The sequence below is a fragment of the Epinephelus moara genome, chromosome 13, assembly GCF_006386435.1.
Source record: "Epinephelus moara isolate mb chromosome 13, YSFRI_EMoa_1.0, whole genome shotgun sequence".
Taxonomy (NCBI): Eukaryota; Metazoa; Chordata; class Actinopteri; order Perciformes; family Serranidae; genus Epinephelus; species Epinephelus moara.
Window position 1 is genome coordinate 25,978,715 of NC_065518.1, and position 25,115 is coordinate 26,003,829.

At 41.2% G+C, this 25,115-nt stretch overlaps 1 protein-coding gene across 1 annotated transcript in view; it reads left to right on the forward strand.

The window, feature by feature from the left end:
• Window positions 1–237: 237 nt before the first annotated feature.
• si:dkey-191m6.4 (rho GTPase-activating protein 22) overlaps window positions 238–25,115 on the forward strand; it is a 51,004-nt gene continuing 26,126 nt past the window's right edge. The window contains exons 1-3 of the mRNA XM_050059145.1: window positions 238–394; window positions 11,755–11,954; window positions 19,539–19,626. Coding sequence (XP_049915102.1) covers window positions 352–394; window positions 11,755–11,954; window positions 19,539–19,626 — 331 coding nt within the window. The 5' untranslated portion in view covers window positions 238–351. The remainder of the gene's footprint in view (window positions 395–11,754; window positions 11,955–19,538; window positions 19,627–25,115) is intronic.

Here is a 25,115-nt window from a genome sequence, read left to right on the forward strand (position 1 = left end):
ACTTAGAACCAAGCATCTGTTTGGAAGACCCACCCCAAAAACCTCCTCCTCCATCAACCCCAGGCGGATGTACTGCTATGAATAATGTATCAGGGAGGGGTGGAGGCCACTGGGCGTGTGCGCAAGGAAAAAAAAGAGGGGTAGTTGCTCCTCCTCGTTCACCACCCCCTTCTCTTTCCATTCTCCTCCCCTCCCCTGTTCACCCAACCCCCTAGCTGCTGGCCGCACTGCAGAAGGTCAGAGAGAGAAGAGGAGGAGAGAAGCTGAGACACAGAGAGGCAGAGGGAGAGACAAGGGGTGGGGTGCTTGGATGTACACGAACATGCCGAGAGGAGAGTGCGTGGACGAGCGATGACAGCCATGCTGAGCCCAAAGATCAGACAGACCAGGAGAGGTAGGACTCTGTTTGTTTGCCTTCACATCTGCATTAGATGCTCATTCATCCAGAACTCTGTAGTGACACATCAGGTCATATCTAACAGAGACTATGATGACACTTTGTCAGATCAGAGGTTGTGTCATTGATGTTTGACATGCACTTATACAAATATACTGCATTTTAAGAAGTGCTTTACCTCTCATAATTTTGATTTTAAACAAGAATATGAAGGCAGAAACACTTTTTCTCCTCTCCCTCTATTCCCCTGCTTGGGTCACATATTTCTGAATGAAGCCGCAGCTCTGGAAAGCTCAGAAAGCTCCAGCATACATTATCATTCTACTACAGCTGGCCGATGCTGCCAGTGTGAATTCTATTAAGAGGAGCGTGCAGCATCTCTAGTTTCATCACTGCAACGCTCAGCGCTATCAGGCTGCCGTCAGCTGCTGCCAGTGCTGCTGTGTGTACGCGTGCTCACACTCATGTACAGTGTATGTCTGTGTGCGTGGATGGATTTATTAATATGTCCATGTATGCGAGTGTGTGTCCTTCCTTCCTTCCTTCCTTCCTTCCTTGGCACTAATCTCCATGACTGCAATTATACAGCTGGATCTGATTAAGATGAAATGAATACTTCCCAAGAATGGGAGAGTGATGTGTAAATCCTCCTCGCTGGAGCGGCGTGAAATTGGTAGCAAAGTGGATTAAATCTGTATTTGCATATTAAGAACAGATTCAGCTGGCTTGATGTGATTCACTGTGTACATCTTGTAAAGTAGCACTTAATTAATTACATCACGTTTAGGCTGCGTCAAATACTTATAACGAACATGACTGACATTAAGTACATCTGGACGTTTCATGGGCATTTACAGAAAACCAAATACGCAGAAGATAATAAAAAAGGCAAAACACAACTGTCTATTTGCAGTTAAGGTGTTGGAAATGCCGCTCACCCTTGCTGCGTTTCCGTTAAGACGGTGAAAATTGAAGAGATTAAAATGACCCTACGATCCAGCATGAGAAGCATTCTCTGCATGCCTTCTGCAAATTGGTGCTTCGCTGCTGACAGCATCACATTTGTTGTATGGAGCCCATGAATAAACGGGTATGTGACAGATGTAGTGGTGTAGTAGATACTCAGCTGAGGTTAAAGCAGGTCAAGAAAGGAACACAACATTAACCAGTGAGCAAATTTTGACATTTAACATGGCTGAACCCGGTCTCGCTGGCAAAGTGGAATGTCAAAGAGGACACGCAAAATATGAATCAATAATATAAATGGCATTGACTTTTTTTTATTGATCATTCGTGGCTGCGACATTCATTATGTTGGAAGGTCAGTTGACAAGCAACCTAGCTTAGGCATAAGTAACATTACATATTTAGGCCATAGCCACATGAAGACAGAACCGATTTCATTTTTTAAAAGTTTTCCATAAACACAGAATCGTCTCAAGATATGTGTACGTAAACATGAAGCCACTGAAAACACTGTAGTATATATGCAAGGCCTGTAAGTGGTGCTGCAACGCTAGTACACCAAAAACAGAGAATAAGAAATGGAGCATGCGCATAAAACTCAAACACGAAGGAAGAAGATGGCGGAAAATACAAATGCCAGAGGAGCCCACTTTGTATGGTCTGACGACGAGGTAGAGCTGCTTCTTAGGGTCACACTTGATTACAGAACTACAAAATTGCAGGAGAAGTTTGACTGGGAGTCCTGCCATTACGCCTAGCGCATGCGGGTTAAGGGAGAGGTGAGGTAATTGCGTCATCGCTTCAGAAAAGAGGCATACTGTGTTGTAAATACGGAAACGCGAAGGTGGCGTCTCCAGATTTTTTCATTCTGGGACCCGTTTCAAAAGTTGGTGTATTTGGGCTCCTAAAACGCTGGTTCTGTGTTTACAAAAGGTCTGTACGATAAAAAAACCTTTGCGGATACACCTAATCTCGTCTCTGTGTGGACATGGCCTTAGTTTGAATTTGGAAAATCAGTGATCATGGATGTATAAAGAGACCTGGATACAGTGTCGGAAGCGGAGCCCCGTTCTTTCCTATGAAAGTTGCTCAATGACGCATGAGGCTAAAAAAGTAAGACTTTCTGGGTATGAAATTAGCCGGGATCTTGCAAATCATGGGGCCCATAGACTGCTTCAAACTTGACAAGATAAACATTCTGAATGGGTCCAAGTGGATTTCCTGAAGGATAAAAGTGAACAGGAAAGCTTTTGCCCTAGCAACAGAAGAGCAATGAAACCATCCATAGAACAAGTGCACTAGAGACTTATGCCATTTGTGCTGCTATCTTCTGATTTAGCCCTCCGCTAATTTGAACATGGATAAAATGATTTAATTGTGCTGCTCTTCTAGACTTTTAAAATGTTATCTGACTGAATGGATTAAATCCCAATGGTGAAACGAGTCATTATGCAGAGGTTGTGACGCTCAAAAAAAAGTATCCACTGATTTACAGCTGTTTTTTTTCCCAATGTAACTCTCTCTAAAAAGGGCTTTTTGGGCCCAACGGCATCATGTGATGATCCCAGTTGTAATTTCACGTTTTCGCCACTATGTCAAATTGGCTTCAAAGCCAGCTGCTGTTCCTGGGGGCTTGTCAGTTGGCTAAACTAAAAGATCAAAGTACGTGTCAAATAAATTTTTGCCAAAGATGGTTTCCATCATTTAAGGTGGTTCTTATCTCGCTGCTGTGTGTTCAAATCTTTGTTTCTCTAATAAATCTGGCTTTACTTGTTATTGGTTGCTATAAAAAGGGGATCTCACATCATTGTGTTGTTGTGATCAAAGGCACTGCTCGCAATAGGTTGGATGGGTGTATGGGTGAGAATTTAATACTGTGTAGATTGCTACTGCTACCGCTACAGACTCTGGCTCCAATTGATGTCACTAACACAAGATGGCAGCGGTCGTAGCCAGGATATTTTGGCTTCATTTTTTCTGTACAGTCAGACTTAGTGGAGATGTGTAGACATGATATACTGCATATAAGCACATACTTTGTGAGGTTAGCGTGTCTTCTATCTAAAGTTAGCTTAAATGGCTACATTGTGACATGCTAACTAGGTTTCATTATGTCGTCCTCTGCCCCTCTTGCTTCTTTATTCACTGAGTTCCACTTTTAAAGACTAATTTACCATTTTAGGAAACACTTTCTTGCAGATTTAGTTGAGGAGATTCTCATGTCTATGCACTAAATATGAAGCTAAAAATCCTTAGCTTAGCATAAAGACCAGAAGCTAGGGGCACTTTTTGCTCTCTAATTAACATATTATATCTTTTTTGTTAATTAACTACAAACATTTAACTGTAAAATCAACAAGTTTTAGTTTAAGGCAGAATTTTTTCTTTTACTTTTAGCTAGGCTGGCTGTTTCCCCCGGCTCCCTGTCTTTATGCTAATCTAAATTAATCTTCTGCTAGCTCTAGCTTCATATTTAGCATAAAGGCGTGAGAGTGGTATCAATTTCCTCATCAAACCAAAAAAGCAATTAAGTTTATTTGCCAAAATGTGGAACTATTGCAAACATATTTACCCAACTGATTCTTTGGATCTGCCCCTGAGGTCTAATTAAACTATTACCCTTCCTTTGGAAATGCTTGTGCAAGTAAAAAGCTAATTTGCTTCAAGGCATTAGAATAATTCTGCAGACTAGGAATCACTTCATCAACAATATTTGCTCCATAAAAGAAAAACCTGACTGCTGTGCTTCAGTAACTGCTACAACCAGTGACATATTAAAGCTGTAATAGGGCTCTGGGAGCAGTTTTCTTTGGCTGGCACCAGAAATCTAGTAGCAGCTTTAATTGCCCACATATCAGCTGCTTCATTCTCTGGCTGCGTTTTTTTGATCTGCGTTACCATGGTTTTGTGATCAAAGTCCTGCATTGTAGCAACACCCTGACACCCTGCCTTTCTGAGGCATATGAATGAACACCCTCACGACTAGATACTGTGAGCAACAACAATGTGCTGCATGGATAAAACATTTACACCCTGACACACTCAGGTAATGAGCATGTGGAGATGATAACATGCACAGAAATGCACAGATATGCGCACCCCCCACTGATGCAGATCATTTCCGCTCCACTGCAGTTTCCACACACAGGCTGTATATTATTGGCCACACCTCCAGCCTGTCAAGGAAGGCTGCCACACACACACACACACACACACACACACACACACACACACACACAAAACGGTTAACACATTAATCAACAGTGATAGGCTAACTGGAAGCCATGCACTGATGCACCTGTAACTCTCTTTGCTGTTTTCCATAAGCCATAAATCACTACACACAACCAGATTAATGAAATTGAATTCCTCCAACATGCCCTGTGTGAAAACTTGTGTGTACATGTGTGTGTATGTCATATAACCATCAGTGTAGTATTGTGCAGTTATAGTAGTGGAGTACCCGCCTCGCCATGCTAATGGATAGGCTCCTCTATGATGAGCACAAGAGCCATACATCCATTTCCTGCTGATGATAAATACATGACTCCGAACTGCATTAAGTGACATCATAGAGTCCTAGAGTGTGTGTGTGTGTGTGTGTGTGTGTGTGAGAGAGAATGGAGCGTAATGTCTCTTCATGTGCTATACTACTTGTGTTTTGAGACAACCATTTGCTCACTTTGTAACATTATCTGCACTGAGTGCCTTAGGGGACTGTCTGAATTTCAATATTTGCACTCCTCATCTGCCTGTGACAGAACAAGCATGAACATTGCTAACCATATTACATTCAGACAAAGTAGCAGTATCTAAAATATCTCAGGTAGTTGCTTAATGCAGCCTTTTTAATGGGTTAGTTTACCCAAATTACAAAACATTTTCCCCGAGTACTGCCTGAATATGCTAATAGCTTTGGTTGCACTCTAAAAAATTACACACTGGTTCAGCTTAAAAAAATAAGGTAACAACTTGCATGCATCTTTTTGAGTAGTTCAAACTCTGGTATTACCGAGTAATTCCGATGAGTCTTATAATCCGACAAACTCAATAAGTTTAGTAAAACCAACATGATTTGTTTGACCTCGAAAAACTTAAATTGAACCAGTATTTATCTGAAAGTTGTGTTAAAATTTAGGGGGCAAGATATTTTATCAAAGATGTTCTAACTTTTTTTTTTATTATTCCATCCAACTGAAAAATGTGAAAAATTGTTTTAGAATTTGATCAACTCCTACAAATAAGTTGCAAACTGACTAAAACATGCTAATGAAACAAACATAATTTTTTTATGCTGGAAAAACTTATTTATTTTACTGTAAGTGTTATCCACTAACCCCATGAATCATTTTAAGAGTGAACTCGCCCAGGTTTTGAGATATTTGTCTTTAATATTCTATCCACCATCAGCAGGTGACTGTCATTTAGCCAACTCTTTAGTTCAATCTCTAATGGGATAATACTGTTTTTCACTTATACCAAAGGTTATTGTACCATGACTCCTGACTCAAACTATGCCTTTTAATACTCAGGCAGCTGAGATTGAAAGTCGTTTCACATCTGGCACAAATTTTCGTCCAAGAATTTCCATGGAAATGAATAAAAACTGATTTTGTGGGTTTTGATGAATGCTTGCACACTCCTGTGTAACATTCGTGTAGGAGAAAAAACATTCACATGGCCTTTGATTTCAGCGGATTTGACCAATGAAACCGTTTGTTCCAACTGATGTCATGCCTCAGTCAGAGCAAGTTTGCTGCCAAAATGCGTAATGTCTTGTCAGTTTGGTTTCTGCTTCAGTTGGGATAAAAATGAAGATGCTAACGTAGCTGAAACGCACATGCTAACGTTATATGTTGACAGGGACAACAGCACTGTCAAGATGGCCAACTATTGGTAAACAGCCCAAATTTGTATGTCAAAGTTCACCAAAGTTGAAATCATAAGTGAATCCACTGGTCAACATAATTCAATTAAAAATGTCGCATTGTTGCAAATATTGAGTTCAAACTTTATAATATTCTACATAGTTCTATAGTATTCAGTCTGCTTATCATACCCTCCTCCCCACCAACACACATTCATGATATCATGTATGAGCTCATGTCCGAATGAGTCGCCAGCCCATCTGGTGTTCCTGGATATTCAGCTCCATACTCAGAATTATTCATCCATGACCCTGAAATCACATGAGACACCGACCAATTTACATAAATTATCACTGGGGTACGCCATGATCAACAAACGTGGGCATACTGTACATCTGCACACAGAGTCAGGCATGAGATCAAGCCCCTATTATTTAGCTCAGCCCTTCCCTAACTACCATCTACTGTAAATGAATGAGCCACAATTGCGCTCTCTGTTTCGGTGAATTGCAGTGATTATGCACAAAATGCACTTTTACAGTAAAACAGCCTCTTTTCAGCGTCGTAGTTGATAGTTGTAGAAGTGACCACAGAGCAGCTCCACCCAAGCCAAGGAAGGTCTGAATCACCCTGAGCAGAAGGTCCAAATTGGCGCAGTGGGTAGTCGAGCCTGGCACACACACACACACACACACACACACACACACACTCAAAAATCAGTTGTTGTGACTCAGGCGTGAATCATCGGCCAGTGTATGTTCCACTCAGTCCGTGATCCAGACAGCTGATGTGTTAAACAGTGGTGCTCTTTTATGCTAACACTGGCAGGGTGAGGACTGATGGAAAGACATTAGGGATGTGATGTGGTGAGGAAAAACAGAGGGGTCAAGGAGGACGGGGAAGGTGAGTGCCATTTTTAGCTGGCAATATGATGGAAAGAGTAAGGACACCCAGGTTGCTGAGGTTGGGTTCACACTGCTGTGAGACCCTGTGCGTCCTTGATATTTACACAGCAGTGGGATGAAGATGTACAATGTTTAAATTCTAAATTCATAAAAAGGCTATCTTAAAGGTCCAGCGTGTAGGATTTAGGAGGACATGTTGGCGGAAAGGGAATATAATAAGTATGTTTTCTTTAGTGTATAATCACCTGAAAATAAGAACTGTTGTGTTTTTATTATCTTAGTATGAACCATTTATATCTACATAGGGAGCGGGTCCTCATCTATGGTGATCACCATGTTGCATTGCCATGTTTCTACAGTAGCCAAGAATAGACAAACCAAACAAAGACTCTAGATAGGGCCGTTTGTGTTTTTGCATCGGCCATTGTAGTTAGCAGCCTATTGGCGATGAAAGCTTGGAAAAAACATTAATTTTTTTAAACATGAAACAGCTTTATTGAGTGTTTTTACCAATTTAAATAACGGGGTCCATTTGTTTTGGAGAGGAAGAGACCTCTGTGGATAATATGGCGCCTGCCAGAAGCTCCTGAATGTCTGGATCTTAAGTTACCCGAGAAAAAAGGTGAGCACATATTGCAGGTGCTGGGCAAACAGCGTAGGAGGAACACTGATTTGTAATTGTTAGGAATTCTAACCAGGAGAAGTTTAGGGTGGTTGCAGTCTGCAGTCCTCACCAAAAGATGCCAATAAATCACCCTAAATCTTACACACTGGACCGTTAAAGATGCAGGACCTGGGAAACCCTTGGAAAACCAAGAATTGTGCAGTTCATTGAAACTGGAGTCCAATCACTAGCAAAGCCATGTTATAGTTAGATATTACATGTACAATTAATGTATTAGTAATGCTTGTGATTATAGCTAATATGGTTGGTACATTGAAAAAAAACAACAGCAGCTTCAAAATCGTAGAGCTTTGTTAGTGTTTTTTATTCAAACATGCAGTATTTTAGGCTAACAGGCAGAAATAAAACCATTATAAAGCATTACCCATTGGCAAAAAGTAATTAAGACTGCTTTGCTATGCATAAATTATTAACATTGTTCTCAGAATTAATGGAAATGATTATATTTTAAAAATAGCTAATGGAAATGTGCTTCTAATCCAAGGACTAATTTATTCCATAAAAACGACTCAAATGAGGTGCCGGTGATGAGAACAAGGATCCTCTTTTGTGTGTGTCTGTGTGTGTCTGTGTGTTGCATGTGCCCTGAGCGCTCCCAGTAATAACAGAGCTTTGATTCAACAGGACCAGCAGTGCTGAACGTAAGGAGGGAGAAAAGAATCAGAGCGAGTCAAAGTAAGAGAAATGGAGGGAGACGGGAAAGGGTGGGAGAAAATACTGAGCTGGAAAACATGGGAATTAACACAAGATGGATAAATGAGGAAAGCCAAGGTGTAGGAGAAAGCAGGAGAGGGCAACAACATGAAAGGGAAGAAATTCTGGCTGTTAAAACATGGATACAGGGTGTAGGGAAAAGACTAAAAGACAGTTAAATCTATTAGGTCAACAAACAATGGAAACCTGGATTAAACCACTGTGCAGGATATCTACAGTAAATTATGGAGAAATACGAAATGAAAAAGTAATGTTTCCATGGAACCACACTGAACAACCATTCATTAAAGCAATATAGACCTGATAATACACAAAATCACATTATAACCCAGGGAATCTGATAAAAAACTTACTAGTCTACTTGATCTGTGGAAATTCAAGGTGACACTTTAAATCTGCATTAATCTATATTTTTATATCGACAATGTATTAAATGACTATGTGTAATGTTAAAGGTGTTGGTCATAATAGTGAACCACCATGGATTTTTTACCCACCTTTGGAGTTCCCCTCAGTTCTACGGAGCATTTTAGCAACTTTAAGCTAACTGTTTTGGTTTTAACATCTGCCACTTCACTGTTTTGATTCACTCTCACTGCTTCCATCATGTTTCCAGTCACAGCACTCGGCAGTTAAAACCTCGGACAAACCTACTGTACCCTGCCTACCCAGCACCAAACAGAAGAGAGCAAAAGTTGGTTGTTAGCTCGGGCCACTGTGGAGCCTTTTGTTGCTATAGAGCCAGATATTTGCCTCAGGAGTTGGTAGCGACCAAAAACAGAGCTACAAGAACAAATACTGGACTCAAAGTTAATCCAGAAACATGTACTACTATTACTTTAGGGTAATACATCTAGCCAACTACATAATTAGCTTGGACCTGCATTTGTATAGTAACCACTCTAAGCACTTTTTACACTACAAGTCACATTCACCCATTCACAAACACATTCATACACTGGTGGCTGAGGCTACCGTACAAGGTGCCACCAGTTTTTAACACAATCATACACTGATGGAACAGCCAGCGGGAGCAGTTTGGGGTTCAGTATCTTGCTCAAGGGTACTTTGACATGCAGACTGGAGGAACCAGGAATCAGAGGGCTGATCTTTTGATTAGTGGACAACCCCTTCTACCTTCTGAGCCACAGCAAATTGGCTAACAAATTGGTAAACTAGCTACACTCTCTGTTTAAATAAAGCTGCCACTGTACCCAGCTGGCCACCAACATCATTAGATGCTGATATTTGGTTGAATTTAGGTTGTCAACACGTACTACAGATGACATTTTGTTGGTTTTAAGTTGTGTTGTTTAGTAACCACAATCGAATGTCTTCCAAACGTCTCATGCCAACCTCATCTTGACCTACAATAACGACATTTAGTCATAAGGTATGAAGACCGAAACCCAACATCTGCAAAATGTCACAATGTTGATGTCCACACAACATGAAATTCCGATGTTGTTAGACATTTTAAATCTCGTTAAACCAATTTTCATTCCAACCAAAATTTAACGCGTCAGAGGTTAAGAGTCCGACATCTGTCTGACGTCATATTGATGTCGGATGCTAACTGATAATGTTTTTTATCTGATGTGAGGAGTTAACAGAATTCTAACCAGCACTGTAGGGACCAAGGTATAAAATACAGCTGTGACTAACACACATTTTGAGTATATATTTTTTCTTTTTATCATTGTTTATTTCATAGAGAACCAGGTGACAATTTTCACCTGACAAACTGATATATTAGTTTCACAAATGAAAATTTATCTTGTTTCTCAGGCCATTCACACGAAAATAAAGGTGTCATATATGAAAATCCAACAAAAAATCTACACCTTTTCAGGAATTAATCAGTCCATCCATCATTCAACAAATCTCTGAGGATCAACAGGCTCTACCAGCTGCCAGGAAGGGTTGTGACGTGACGTGAGCCCCGTCCTTTAGGCTGCATATGCTGGAGAGAGATGAAACAATAAAAAAGAATAAACATTGATTTTCTTCCCCCTCCCCATTCATCCGTCCCCTTCTTCCCTCTGTGCCATCTAACATTGATCATTTCTGTATGTGTGTGTGTGTGTGTGTGTGTGTGTGTGTGTGTGTGTGTGGCACAAAACGCACAGCAGCAGGGAGGATGTCTGCACAATTGATTTCTATAAATTATACATTATCATCAGCAAGGCCTTGTTTGCCTGACCAGAATATAGCTCTAATCTTAGCTCTGTGGCCTCTTCTCATCTGTATAAGACCACGAAATCTTAGCTCAGTTTGTCAAGTAACATTTTAGCCTCAACTCATGACACATGCTCTACATTGATGCTTCCCTTTTTAATCACATGTTCTATCTGGTGGATCATAATGAAAAATACAACACTGAAACACACAGTATATTTGGCAATGGTCTTTAGGTTTACACAAGTCACGCTCAAGTGTCAGCTGATGTTGTATTATTATTAACTATTGTCAAAAATGACACACGACACGCTCTTAAATCTATTTTTTCTGCAGCTGATGTCACACAAGGACAACGTGAGCAGCCCACTGAGGACAAACCTGCTGTCACGTTAAGACACAGCAATAAAGCTGCCATCCTTTCCCTTTTAAACCTGTCCTTGACTGAGCTCAGGTTACACACGTTTGCTGAGAACGATTCAGTCAGCCAGCCAGTCATTCAGTCCCATGTGGTCCTATTATCTCAGCTCAAAAGCCGCTACTATTCTATTGGGCTGCAGCAAGTCACAATAAGTCTCTCCCAAGGACCTATGAAATGGAAGGGGGGATCCCTGTCACCTGAGGCTATGTCTATGTGTGTGTGTGTGTGTGTGTGTTTGTGTGTGCGTGTGTGTGTGTGTGTGTGTATTCCCCCGCCGGAGTCTCTATGTTATCTGCATTCTGTTATTATTTGTGCCTGCTGTGTCTCTTCAGACCCATTCCCCCTTCATCTAAAGGCGTCTCAGCTGGGGGCAGAAGGTTGTGTGTGTTTATAGCTGAAGAGCTCGGCAGAGCATGTGTGTGCATACAGCATACACAATAAGGGATAACACAAGCCTCTATTAGGGAAAAAATGAAAAGACACGAGCCAAAGAAATGGAAAAAAAATACTGCCAGCAGAACGACCCAATCAATCCCCCTTTGACCCTCCTAACCCCTCGCTTTCTGCCTGCAGTGTATACACTGAATGAAAATGCTTTCTGTGTGTATGTGTGTTTGCAGCCAGGTCCAAGAGCATGGTGATGGGTGAGGTGTCGCGGGGCTCGTGCCGGCCGGCCTCCCCCAGCCTGCAGGAGGGGGCGCTGAAAGCTGGCTGGCTGAAGAAGCAGCGCAGCATCATGAAGAATTGGCAGCTCCGCTGGTTCGTGCTGCGCTCAGACCAGCTCTTCTTCTACAAAGACGAGGAAGAAACCAAACCACAGGTAACACTGCGGCCATGTATGCACACACGGGAATACACTGTTATTTGGCTTGTGTGATTATATTTACACAATTAAATGGAAGTGTTTTATCTTTGCCCCCCTGGTGCCGTTTTCCACTCTCTGGAGGACTGATGGAATTTTACAGGATAACGAGTTGGACGGTGTTCATGTTAATGTAAGGCTGCAAAAGACAGGAGCAGGAAGTGGAAATTCAATAATAATTTTATCTGATTCATCTTCAATATGAAGGGTAATTATGTTCTCCAAACTATCTTTCTGTCCTGCGGGAGATGCAGTCCATGATTACATTTCAGTCAGGACCACTTTAGTCAAAGAAATCTTAATTTCCATTTGCAGTATTGTATTTGGGGGTATGGCTCTGTACTGGGACCTCTGCCTTTTCCAGGCGTACGCAGAAAGCCTAAGGTGGGCAACTCTCCGCCCTTCTGCGCGCCTTCGTGGACAGCCTTACAGCAGAAAGAGCACACCTCTCTGCCCTTCCATGCGCCTTTCTTTAAGGTTAGCGACTCAAGGCTACATTAGCTGCTTCTATTATATCACGCCAAAATCTCTGACCAAGCTGTCGGCAGTCAAGTTGCATTGTTGGAAACGTAGGCTTTGACGAGGCCTGGACAGGAAGAAAAATGCTTGCGATAAAAAATCTGTGGTTGTGTGCCCCATTCATTTCTTCTTCCACTGTCCAACAGTGATAGAAGAGCAAAACTAAATCTGTGAAGAACACTTAAAAATTAACAAAAAACAGTAGTTTAAGTTCAGCAACAGAAACTGTAACAAGTTCATTTGCCGTTCATTGCTCTGAAATATGAAGCAGACGTGTCTGTTATACTGACCTTTGTATGGCTGGCTTGATGTTTAGCTGTGTAATGTTGTATGAACACTGTCTAATGATATTAGAACGTCACATTGTGTGGACGTTGTTTGCAGACGTTGGGTTTTGTTCCCCATGCCACATGACTAAATAACGTTATTCTACGTCAAGATGGGGTTGGCATTCGATGTTTGGGAGAAGTTGGATTTTGGTCACTTAACAACACATCTTAAAACCAGCAAAATGTCATCTGTCATAAGTGGTCTACATCAAATTAATGTTGGCATTAGACGTTATCCTGACATAGATTTTTGGTCACCCGATGTTACAAACTAAAGTCAACCAAATGTTACCAAATGACGTTTGTGGGCAGCTGGAAGTACGAATAAAACGAAAACGAAAGTGACAGCGCAAATTAGAGTGCATTTCCATCCACTTCTGTTATGTGAGTACTAGGATGAATGTTGGTTCATCGAGATGAGCAGTGGGTAGTGCAAATTCTCTGGCCAGGTGCCAGTCAAACATCAAACTGGGCTTTATGCACCTTATACTTCATTCTGCTTAACTTGAATCTGTTGTTATTTGTTATTGTTATTGTTATTATTTGTTATTGTTATTGTTATTTTTTTACTTATGTGCCATGTAGTGGGAGCAAAAGCCATATCTACTAGTCACATGCACAATACACTTGTGAAAATGGACGGCAGTAGCTCAGTCCATAGGGACCTGGGTTGGGAACCGGAGGGTCGCCTGTTCAAGTCCCCGTCTGGAACAAAATATGGAGCGTGGACTGGTAGCTGGAGAGGTGCCAGTTCACCTCCTGGGCACTGCTGAGGTGCCCTTGAGCAAGGCACCGAACCCCCCAACCGCTCAGAGCGCCTGTCATGGGCAGCCCCACTCTGACATCTCTCCACTTAGTGAATGTATAGGTCCTGTTTGGACCTGTGTGTAATTGACAAACAGAGTGAAAAAATGGAATTTCCCCTCAGGGATTAACATAAGTATATAAAAAAAAGTATATAATTGGCCATCTTTGCCAAGTCATTCTGCAGTACAAAATAAAAGTGGACAAGGGACACGACTTGATAAAATGTTATGGTTGAAACTCATTTATTTATGTTTAGTCAGTGTTGGGGAGTAACTGGTTATATGTAATGGAGTAATCTGTTACACTTACTGAGAAAAAAATGTGTAATTAATTTACAGTTACTAAATCAAATGTGGTGATTACAAAGGGGTTACATATAAATATATTCTTTTAGGGGGGGGGGGGGGGGGTTGAAGGACTTCGATACAATTCATACAGAACTACAAAACAAACAAATGATGGCTTTTAGGTATGTTGCATTATTTGTCTTTGCACAGCTGTCTTCAGGCATTGAAATGAACAGTTTCAGACTTGAACACTGACCTCAAACCCACAGAGCTGTAAAACACTCAACACATGTTCCATAGTTTGTAATTTTGGTTTTGCACAACAGTGTTCAGGAAATGAAATAAACTGTTTTATACTTTATTACACACTTATGACTATTAAAAATAAACCCATTGTTCCAGTGTGAGGACATCATTTACAAAAAACAATAAAACTACTTACTGTTTAGAGACAATGCTTACTTTTTATACTCATCAGGTCCTACTAATCCCAAATAGCTAGAAGGAATTAAATATGCATACCAAACCAGAGCTCTCAGGAGGTTAAGTAAACTCTACAACAATGCTACAGTATGTGCTTTATTTGTGAGAACAATGGAAACACAGTGGCAATGATGACTCACCACATTCATAGGACATCTAAGTGCATTAGTACAAAACAGGGGAGCATTGTGGGACGCCTGGTTTCCTCCTCCATTAGAACACCATCATAAAAATATTTACACAGTAAAATCCCTAATCGATCCCAGTGCTTCTTTGGTGAGGGACGTCTTTTGTGGCTGACTCACATTTTCCCATTATGATTCTGACTGAAGACAAGCAAAACGGTAGCCTGGCCTGGTCTGACCTCACACACACACACACACACACATACACGCAAACAATGTAAGGATGGACAGTCAACCTCGCTGACAGGCTTACAAAGTCGGAACATGAGGCGGTGATGTAATCTAACAACAAAAGACAGAAGGGGCAGGTCTGTGACACACACACACACACACACACACACATCCATACACACACTCTTTAGAGCATAATAATCATCTCTTTACATTCCTAGCTGAAATCCTGACACTTTTATTGATCTCTTCCGTCTTCACTCTGCGTGACTGCTGTTTATTTAATGTAGGCAGCAGCCGTCTGCCATCACTGTCATCAGCACGTGCACACACACACACATACACATACATCCCCATTCTGTGGAGAACAACTGACTGAAGGCTTTGACAGACTGTCTTTAATAAGAGCTTGCCAATACTCATCCAGCCTATATTGATTTGCAACTCCCAGTGGATTCAAGTCATACACGTGGTTGAATGCACACACACATATATACACTCAGATGAATGCACATCTATGCACACACACACACACACCCCAGAGAGCAGGATGTGTGAGAAAGTGTCACTTCAGCCTTTTTTTTTTTCTGCTCCCTCTCATCTTCTAATCGATAGGAAATTTGAGGCAGGGAGTGGTGTGTGTGTGTGTGTGTGGGGGGGGGGGGGGGTTGATGGGTAAGGAGGGGGTATGTAGGCAAATCACAGCAACAGAACAAAACCATCCCCCCTACTGAGATGAAAAGATGTGATAATTGGTCAAGGGGAAGGCAATACAGACGCAGCCTCTATGCAGGTTTTCTTCTCCTTTTCATCATGTGGGGATAAATCCACTGCAGAACAAATGGACTTCACTTATCGGATAATCGATTTCTGTTTCGGACAACAGACAAACACATGGGAGGTGATGGTGGTGGTGGGTGGAGGAGGAGGGGATCATTAGTGCTCTGAATACAAAATGAGTCGTCAGCTGCAATTCATTTCACGCAGGATAGGTTGTAATTCTTTAAACGGAGAGACATGTTGCTTTGCTAGCATCTTCCACTAGCTTATTTTTTCAGTGCTTTGCAATGGGAGTGCCATGTTTATGCTGGGCTACAAATGCCAGTTGAGGGTTTTTTTTCTGAGCACTGAGAGTTGAAAAATAGTCACATGGGAAATGTGACTACTACGACAAATCGTCACATCTTACATGTACAAGTGCTGAACAACAACAACAAAGGAGAAATCTGTTAATATACTTTATACAACAGTTGGTTCCAACCGAGAATTTTGATTGGACAGGAGGCATGCCATGAGTACTGATATACAGTATAACAGCACTGGGACTATCCATGTATCACTCCGCTTTTCAGGTGTTAATCGTATATTAGCTGACATCAAGGGTAGTCGTAACAAACTTTGCACTGCAAAATAAAACATATTACCACAAATAACATCTGAGTTAAATAATGAATGGTCAGATAATGACAAGGGGACTGAGATAAGCTGGAATACTTCACTGTAAATCTCCAGGTATCCTAATATGACACCAGAAGACGATGCAACGTACTGATTAAGCTGTTAATTCGTCAGCATCACACGTATGCCACCAAAGCGACTGTCAGCGTACTTATTTCACCGGTTGCAAAATAAATGGAAACACACAGATGAAGAATACATGATACAAAGTAGCTGGTCTGTGCCAGTGTGTAGACTTAGCTCAAGTAGCAAGCTAGTGTGCAGGAGTGTTTTGTGTCTTGCTTGGCAACAGTCCAGTCCCGGCCCAGCTGCCGAACAATTTTTGTTGCCTGACCTGTTGCCACTTTTTATTGTTGATAAATGGCGCTTATAGAACTATTGTATAAAAGCAATATCACATTCAAGGTTGTGCTAATATACAGTACAAGGCACGACCTCTGATGTGATATTGCTTAAGTATATATGTTTCCTCTCATGAACCTATACAGACCGAGGCCGTCCTTGTTTCAAGCTTCATCTCAGCCAAAGCAACTACTCTACCTCATGCAAACATGTTTACTTCTGCAGATATTCCATATCATAGCAACCAGACGCAACCAAAACGTCTCAGCTGAGAAAACATGGTCCTCCAAAGAGCTCTCAAACACTCCCAGCTGGGTGTTTCCTGAGGAGCATGTGACATTTTTAGCTGGGAAAACAACACTTTGGTGGATACAGAGCCTAAATGCTGGTAAAATGATGTTAAGACACAAAGACCACCTGTCAATCAAACAGCATGGGCAAGACTTTGACATCTTCTCCCTTCAGTTACCTGTTGATGTGGTTTTATTTTGGGGGTTCACTGTTCTTGTTCAGCAATGGTGGCTAACTGCTCATGTTAAAGGGATTTATTGAAGTGGGGCTATGTAGTTGAGTGCAGCCATGGAAGATAAGATTTGTCCTACTGTGGACAGGGGCAGAAGCTGTAAAATACTGTATTTTAGCCAACAAACAAAAGGCCCACCTGAATAAAATCAGGATCAGTTTGAGTATCCTGAAGCTTGTATATCCATTTACTTTCTCTTCAAAACCACCAGACTCATTCTGGTTAGTTTGTGTTATTGTGTGAATTTGGTGGGTCCTAACTAACACTTTAAAACACAAACAAATAGGCAGCAGTGGACCAGCAACTCCCATGTTCTGTAAGGTAAAATTACTGTTTTTATCAAAGGAGTCAGGTAGCTTTTAGGTGGGTACAGATAACCGTTTCAGTTACCCATCTGTAATTGCTGTCTGAGGGGTAAACTGGTAAAAATATTCTCAACATAGCTTGCACTTAAAGTGATAGTTCTTTTTAGGTGGCTAAAATAAGCTTTACTATTGTCCCCATCCACATACATAGCTTAGCCTCGATGGTAGTACCCCTGCCTAATCTGCAAACTGAAGGCGTGCTGACTGACATCTGTTGTAGGTAATACACTGACTATAAATACCTCATACAGCCCCATTTCACAAAATCTGAACTATCCCTTTAAACAGTTCTTTCTTTATGAATACTAAAGAAGCTAGAAACAAGAAACACGTCACTTCCTGTATAGCATAATGGATCTAAAAAGCATACCGAATCCAAGGGTAACATTTTCAACTCTGTCTGTTACATTTAGAATTTTGATTTAAGAAAAATTCCAATAGAATTCAGAGCCAATGTACTGCATCGTATTTCAAGAAACTTGGGATATTGACTAAAATGTCAAATGTAGTTCTGTGGTCAATGGACAGCCTTAAGGAGATAAGGGGATTTGATTAAAAATTATGAGCATTGCAGTTAGCTGTCTCGTATGATGCTTCTGAACATTGAGTCTGGTGTGGTCAGGTTTGGTCGATGGTTTACTGCTGCTGCTTTGACAGGGATCCAGTAACGGCAGTGATGTAGTGGAAGGTATACACAGGAATATGTGGTATATCCACCCCTTTCTCTGGCCATTTACAGTAGCCAAACCCACCTATCAGCCAAAAGCCATTTGAACATATAGGAGAGTACACCCACTTCCTCCTCAGTAACCCACCTCATCAACTACCAACCACACCACTGATCATCAGCACAGGTTTATATGTGAGGATACAGCTGCTGAAAGGCTTGGCTAGGTGTTAAAGGGAGGAAGTTATGTGCCGCAATTTAAGGCCTACACACATGCCAATAGCACTGTGTAATATTTGTGAGCTTGGATGATGATTGGTATTAATGTGCAAACCAGGTTAAACTGGGCGTGTCCACATCTGGTTAAAGGCTCATGCACACAGGCACAGCTGTGAACCTGAGCCCTTCTTAGAAAAGGACAAACTCTGCTATCTATCCTACATTTCCATCTCACACTGCTTGACTGTGTGATTTGTGTTCTCGGGCGACGTGTTGCCTCCTTATTCATTCATCCCCGGCCAGCTACTCGTGTTATTCCGAGCACATAGCACCCTTGGGAGCGCTCCCTCCCCCCCGGTTCCTGCCCTGCCCCTGTGCTCCATCCATCCACAGCTCCCACCCCTTCCATTTGTTGCCATGGCGACTAATGTTGGCGACAGCCCGGCCCTCTGGTTGAGGCGCTCTGGAAGACTCCTCTCCTCCGTTTGATGGAGGATGCCAGCGTGCGTGCAGATTAACGAGGGCGACCCACAGACGCTGGCACCTCTTCACAGCTCACTTGGCCCGAGTTCTCCGGGCTAAATGGGTATTGATCTGGATAATGTATTCTGATAATCTGTGTGGGTCCCTGTTCAATCACAGGAGTAGCTGCTTAAAATTTTAGAGGGGTTAAGAGTGTAGCGATAGGAAAGAAAGAAGGAGGGAGGGAAGGACTGAAAGAAGGAAGGGGGAGGGAAGGAGAAAGGCCAGAAGGCATGCAGGAAGGACACTTAGTCAGGGCTAACCATCTAAAAAATATCTTATCATGATTTTTCTGACCTTTTCAGTCACAGATCCGCTCATAAAATTTTCTACAGATACAGATGTTGAACATACGTGCTCAGCAGATGGTAAGAAATCTTAGTGACCTATAAACTGGGAGAAAATGAAATCAAGCAGCTGTAAATGAACAAATCCTTTTCGGTTTAAGTCAATACAAACCATGTAAAATCAAACATGGAAACAGGACTCTTTCAGATTGCCATTTCAATAGAAAAGATAAAGAAGAAGAACTGAATGATAAAGTGAAAAAAGAACAGAAAGAAGAGACAGAGGACAAAAGGACTGCCCTGATATAGGGAAAGAGGCTAAAAACAAAGAAGAGTAAAAACCTGACATCTGAATGTCTCTCTCTCTCTCTGTTTCAGGGCTGTATACCTCTGCAGGGCTGCCAGGTCAATGAGCTCACAGCTAATCCAGACGAACCAGGAAGACACCTTTTTGAGATTGTACCAGGTGAGATCCACAAACTCCTCTTCCTCCTCCTCTTCCTTTACTTCTTCACTATAAATCCTTCACTACAAATTGCTTCTCTGGTTCCCAGAGCATGCATCCTCTTCATCTGTCAACGTATCTTGTATTCTCACTGTGTACATGTTTGATTAGATTATGAATAATTCAAGCCAGAGCTGTGCGATGTGTGGAAAATATGCCATAATGTTGTTGAATATGCCGATAATGACTTTACTTGTGATACACATATTAAAGTGTGCTCAGTTCTGCCCTTGTGCTGCATTCTGTATAGAGTTAAAATACAACAAATTATTTTCTAAATTAATTGACTTAATAAAAATAAATTATTTCCAACATTTTTAATTGAATAAATTGTACATTGAACTGTACGCAAATGGCACCAATAAAAAAAGAGGGATAGTAACATTTTAAAGTGCAGTTTTTATGGAAATAGATTTGTCTTAATATTATTTGAGTCAAAAGACTGACAATTTGTGTGTATATGTGTAAACACCTTCCACAAATACAAAAATAAAATCTGTTAACTCAAAAACTATTTGGCAAATATAAAATGGTTGTGCAAATTCTACAAATAGATTTAAAAAAAATCTGTGAATACATGAAATTATTTTATAACTAAATGAAAAACAACCTTCAAACAGATATGTGTGAATCCAGTTTTTATTTGTGAATCTAAATTCTATGTATTTTTATTTTTTGGAAGTTTATTGTGTATTTCCAGATATGTTTTATATTTGCAAAATATTTTCATGCATTTCAAATATTTTTTATTTTATTTATTTATTTATTTTATATTTACAGATTACGCATCAACACACCAACAGTTTGTGGATCTCCTCACACAAATAATACTGAGACAAATCTGTCTCCATAAGTTTTCTACCAATACTCTCTTTTGACTAACTCAAAAAAAAAAAAAAGAAATATTACCGTCTTTTGGTGATGTCCTTATCACACAAGTTGATATTGTGATTATAATTTCAAAAAATGATATATTGGTAGCTCTTACACCAGTAAGATGTGAACTTGGCAACTTCTGATATGGAATATTAATATGGAGGTGGTGGCTGTAAATGTATCCCTAGATCAACTTAGTTAAACCCAAGACCTGCCAGCATTGTCAATAATCATCATACAACATATTACAAAGGACATTTATACATTCAGTATGACAGGATTTTGAGTTAGTAGAGGTAAAAAAAGACAACCAACCGTATACTGTACATATAAATACATAGCAGCAGCAAATGTATACGTCCGGTAAATGGTCTTAGGGTTTCAGGCCAGTCACGTTCCTGAACTGATAGGGAGGCCAGGATTGCGCCTAATAATGGACACGGGTGACACCATATTTGGTCCAAAAAAGTACCCTAGCTGCTATAAAAGAGGTATGTTCCAAAAATGTGTCTTTTAAGTAAGAGCATGATACAAAGTGCAATATTTACTCAATAAGTGTCTAAAAAAACACATCAAAGCTGAAACAAAAATCAAACCAGCTTTGAAAAAGAAAGAGATACACAATATCACTGTTCTGGGATCTGAATTTAAACAGTTGTTAAACAGTATAATCACCTTTATTCTCTAGTTGCTATTCTGTATTGAGACAGCAGAGAGCACTATTAGCCAAGGATTACTTCCTACAGTGGTCAGTCTCATCTCACACTGCATGGCCTCAGCGCTGGTGACATGTCAGGTACAGGTATTATATCACGAACTATGAAAGTCAGTTCCCGCAAAAAGAACCGTAAAATAAATGGAAAATACAACGGCCTCTCCATCGCTTCAATCTGCTCTGTGTCTGTAGATCTCTGGACTGTTAGTGGGCCGTCATGCTTCACATGTCGCGCTAACACACGGAAGACTTTGCCTGCGGCTGAACAATCTGGTTCAGCTGACCTCATGTAGCCTTTCAAGTCTGAACTCAATTGCTACAACACTTGTACGTGTCTTGAAGTGTATTTTTATGTGCGTAGATGTCATGTTGTCAAGGCATCACTATTTAAAAACCAAGTTTAACCTCACAATCAAGTCCTGCTGTTAAACCTGCAGGACAGCAGCTGAGCTCAGCGGTCGTACAGTCCATCCTTCTGGCTCTCTGTATCATTAAGGGAGTGTTTGCTTAGAGGTCTCTGCCTGTGTTTAGAATGGCCGACAGGCTTGTGAACCTGTGTGTGTTTTGTTTATGGCCGGTCAACATAACAGAGGGGTGAGAACCCCGATGCGTTTCTACGGACAGGCCTGCACCCTGAGAGAGAGTGGAGGGAAGGAAGGGCAGATGGAAAAGCGAGAAGCCAGAGAGGAGAGTAGTGAGGTGAAGGAAAGATGCAAGGAGACAGGTAGGAAGAGAAGGAGGCAGGCCAGCAGAAATGAGAGATGTATGTAAGATCTTGCAGATACTATAAGGGTGAAAGATTAACTTAATGCATTTAATTTTGACTTTAACCTGATGAAAACAGCTGCTGCTTAACTGCTGCATCTTCTGTTCACACCATATTAGATTTGTTGGTTCCTCGGGGAGAACCACGAGTTACTCTGCCCTTTCTCCACTCTGTAATCGGCTTAGAGAGATGAAGGCTTTATTCACTCCTGTTGTATGAAATGAATGGAGATTCTAGACTTCACGTCGAGTTAAAAGTAATGCTTCGCAGAGGACAGTTCTTCCCCCTCATTTTTAAAACAGTCATTATGGTGTCCAGTCATGTCTGCAGCTTTTCCTCACAACCGCAGCCAATTTTTACAGCTTCAAACGGAGAGACAGCGGCTTATTGGAAACTCTCAGCCAGCTCTGGCAAAACACTAATCAGCAATGAGCTCAACAAGCACCGATGCTCTTTTACACAAATGCCTTCCGCTCTTACTCTGCTTCTATTCACGTCTAAAAGGAAAGTAAAGACCATAATGAGTCCTCGCTGTGACAAAGCTGCCACACAGATGAGAGAGGAGAGCTGTTCTTAAGGGACATGTCCAACTCTTAATGGTTAAAAAAAGCACAGGATCTCACAGGGTTTGATCCTCAGCTTCTCCTGTCCATATGTCCTTGCAAGACAGTTTTTTGTTAATTGTCATTTCTTGCTAGAAACTCTGAGAAACTAACTGTTTCACTAGAAAGGTTTGACAGTGTGTGTGCATGTGTTCTGCAGTAGTTTGAGTAAAGTCGTAATGTTTGATATATGTTTATGGAGCTTTTGATATTTCTCTGTTATAAGTGAATAAGTGAGGACTTTTATTTGGAATATTGACTCAGTTATATTCATTGGTATTTCAAGACAAATATATACAAGGCTTTTAAAACATGCAGCGTAGGAGCAGAATCACAATTATTCATTTTAAGAACAGCAAACGATTTAGTAAATGTTATGCTTTAAAAGCATGGACAAACACACAAGTTCAGGCACCATCAATTTCTAACATATATATGCCTGGAACAGCAGCTTCCCCCTTGCAGCCATACAAATAGTAGAAAACTGCACATCTGAGAGGCGAGACTTATAAAAGATTAGAACTCCCAGACTGATAAACCCTCAATTTGAGGTCAGACCAGCCCAGAAATGAAACTGCTGGCTTTCTCTCACTTTCAGCACTCCTTTGTCCACTGTAATAGAAGCCCTGTCCTTCAAAGGAGCCCAGGGACCTTGGCTGTTCATCTGGGTCATATCATTGACTGATGGGCTTTGTTTTTGTCAGACTCTATGTGTGTGTGTGTGTGTGTGTGTGTGTGTGTGTGTCTGTCCAGCCACAGCGTAAATCCATTGGTCATGTTTATTGTGGCGATATGGAGTACTCACCCTGTTGCAAGTGTGCAAAATGTGCATGTCCTCATCCATGGGTCTGGCTTTACATTCAGGCCTTGTCTATGTTTACAGAAGCAGATTGAAGATAGTTTCTCATAAACTGACTCTTGGCATCATGGGAAAGACAAGTCATCATTCAGGACAAATATTTTATGGTCACACAATTTCAGGGTCATAGTCAGTATAAAAATCTCCATATGCCTTTCCCATTTCCCAATTTGTACCTCCTCCATTCTTCTCCTCAGTTCCTTTCCTCGCGTCTTAGCCCCGCCCACAGGAGATGCGAGTAGAGGAGTCGAGGCAGAAGCGTGAGGAGAGAGGAGTCAAGGCAACACGCCTTCAACAAAATGAGACACCTTCACCTTTGAGCGGTCATTTTAAAAAGATGTCATCATCTGTCCATTGTTTCATTATAACCTACCGCTGTAATTATGATCTCTGTCTGAGCATGTTTACTTTTAATTCAACTGACGATGTGGCATAATGTTACAAGAATGTAGGGATGCCATACATTTTTTATTTAACACACACAAACGGACATACACATGCACTCACAGAACTTTAAATGTTCATTTATTAAAAAGCAACATACTCTACATGGACGGGATGAAATATCCACGCGGATGGGGGGACTCCAGATCAGAGAAAATAATTCATTCGGGTGGGTGGTGCACATGCAAATTCAGATGGCGTGAGAGCCGATACACGCATCACTAATATAGGCTACATCCCGATACATACAGTATATAGCCTTATTTTAGTGTGTGAAGCATTAGGAATGTCTGTATGAAATGTAATACATAAACAGAGGGACATATATACTGTATATATATGATTGAGTTACATATATTTACGCAAACACACTCATGTCTGTCTATCTAAACAAAGTACAGCTGTGTGTCACGGCTCTTTTATACTTCAGGAGCCGAAAACACTTTCGCAGAGGATACACTGGTGTATCCTCGCTTATAGCTCCTCAGGTCAGCCTCCTTGATTCTCGATCCTCGACCCTTCAGGTGCATTATAGGAATTGAAACATCCTTCAAGATGGAGTGCGGAGATCAATTCTGGGTCACAAGCTGGAGGATTGAGGATCGAGGATCGAGGAGGCACAAAATTGGAAAACAGCAAAGGCCTTCTGTACATGTATACTGCTTCAGCACATTCAAAGTGCAGTTATGCTGGCAGACAGATCTTTCTGAATGTTGCTCAGTGGAAGCAAAAGAAGCACAAAAGTCATCCTGCTTATCCTTGTAATTTCCTTTTGGCATTTGAGTGAAATAACAGCAGTAGTTTAGCGTGCAAGCAATTAAAAACTGGACTCCCACCATGCTTTTTTATCTCTTGTACTCCAGACAGAGCGAGCAGTGCACCCAAACAAAGCCGATTCAACAGTCATGTGCCAGAATCTGAATTGAGCTTGTCTCAAAGCCTGGAGGCATGAAGGAAATGTGCAAATAACTGGGCATTTTAAAATATTCTTTGTATTTAACGGCTGACTCAAGGCTATAAGCCCTCTGTTGTGGTAGTGTGAAGCAATTAAGCCATCTGGAAAACAGCGCATGCACGCACACACACACACACACACACACACACACACACACAAAACACACTCTTGCCTGTGCAAACTTGACGGCTTCTGCTAATTCATTATGGTGGACTAGTCTTTAAGGCAGCCCA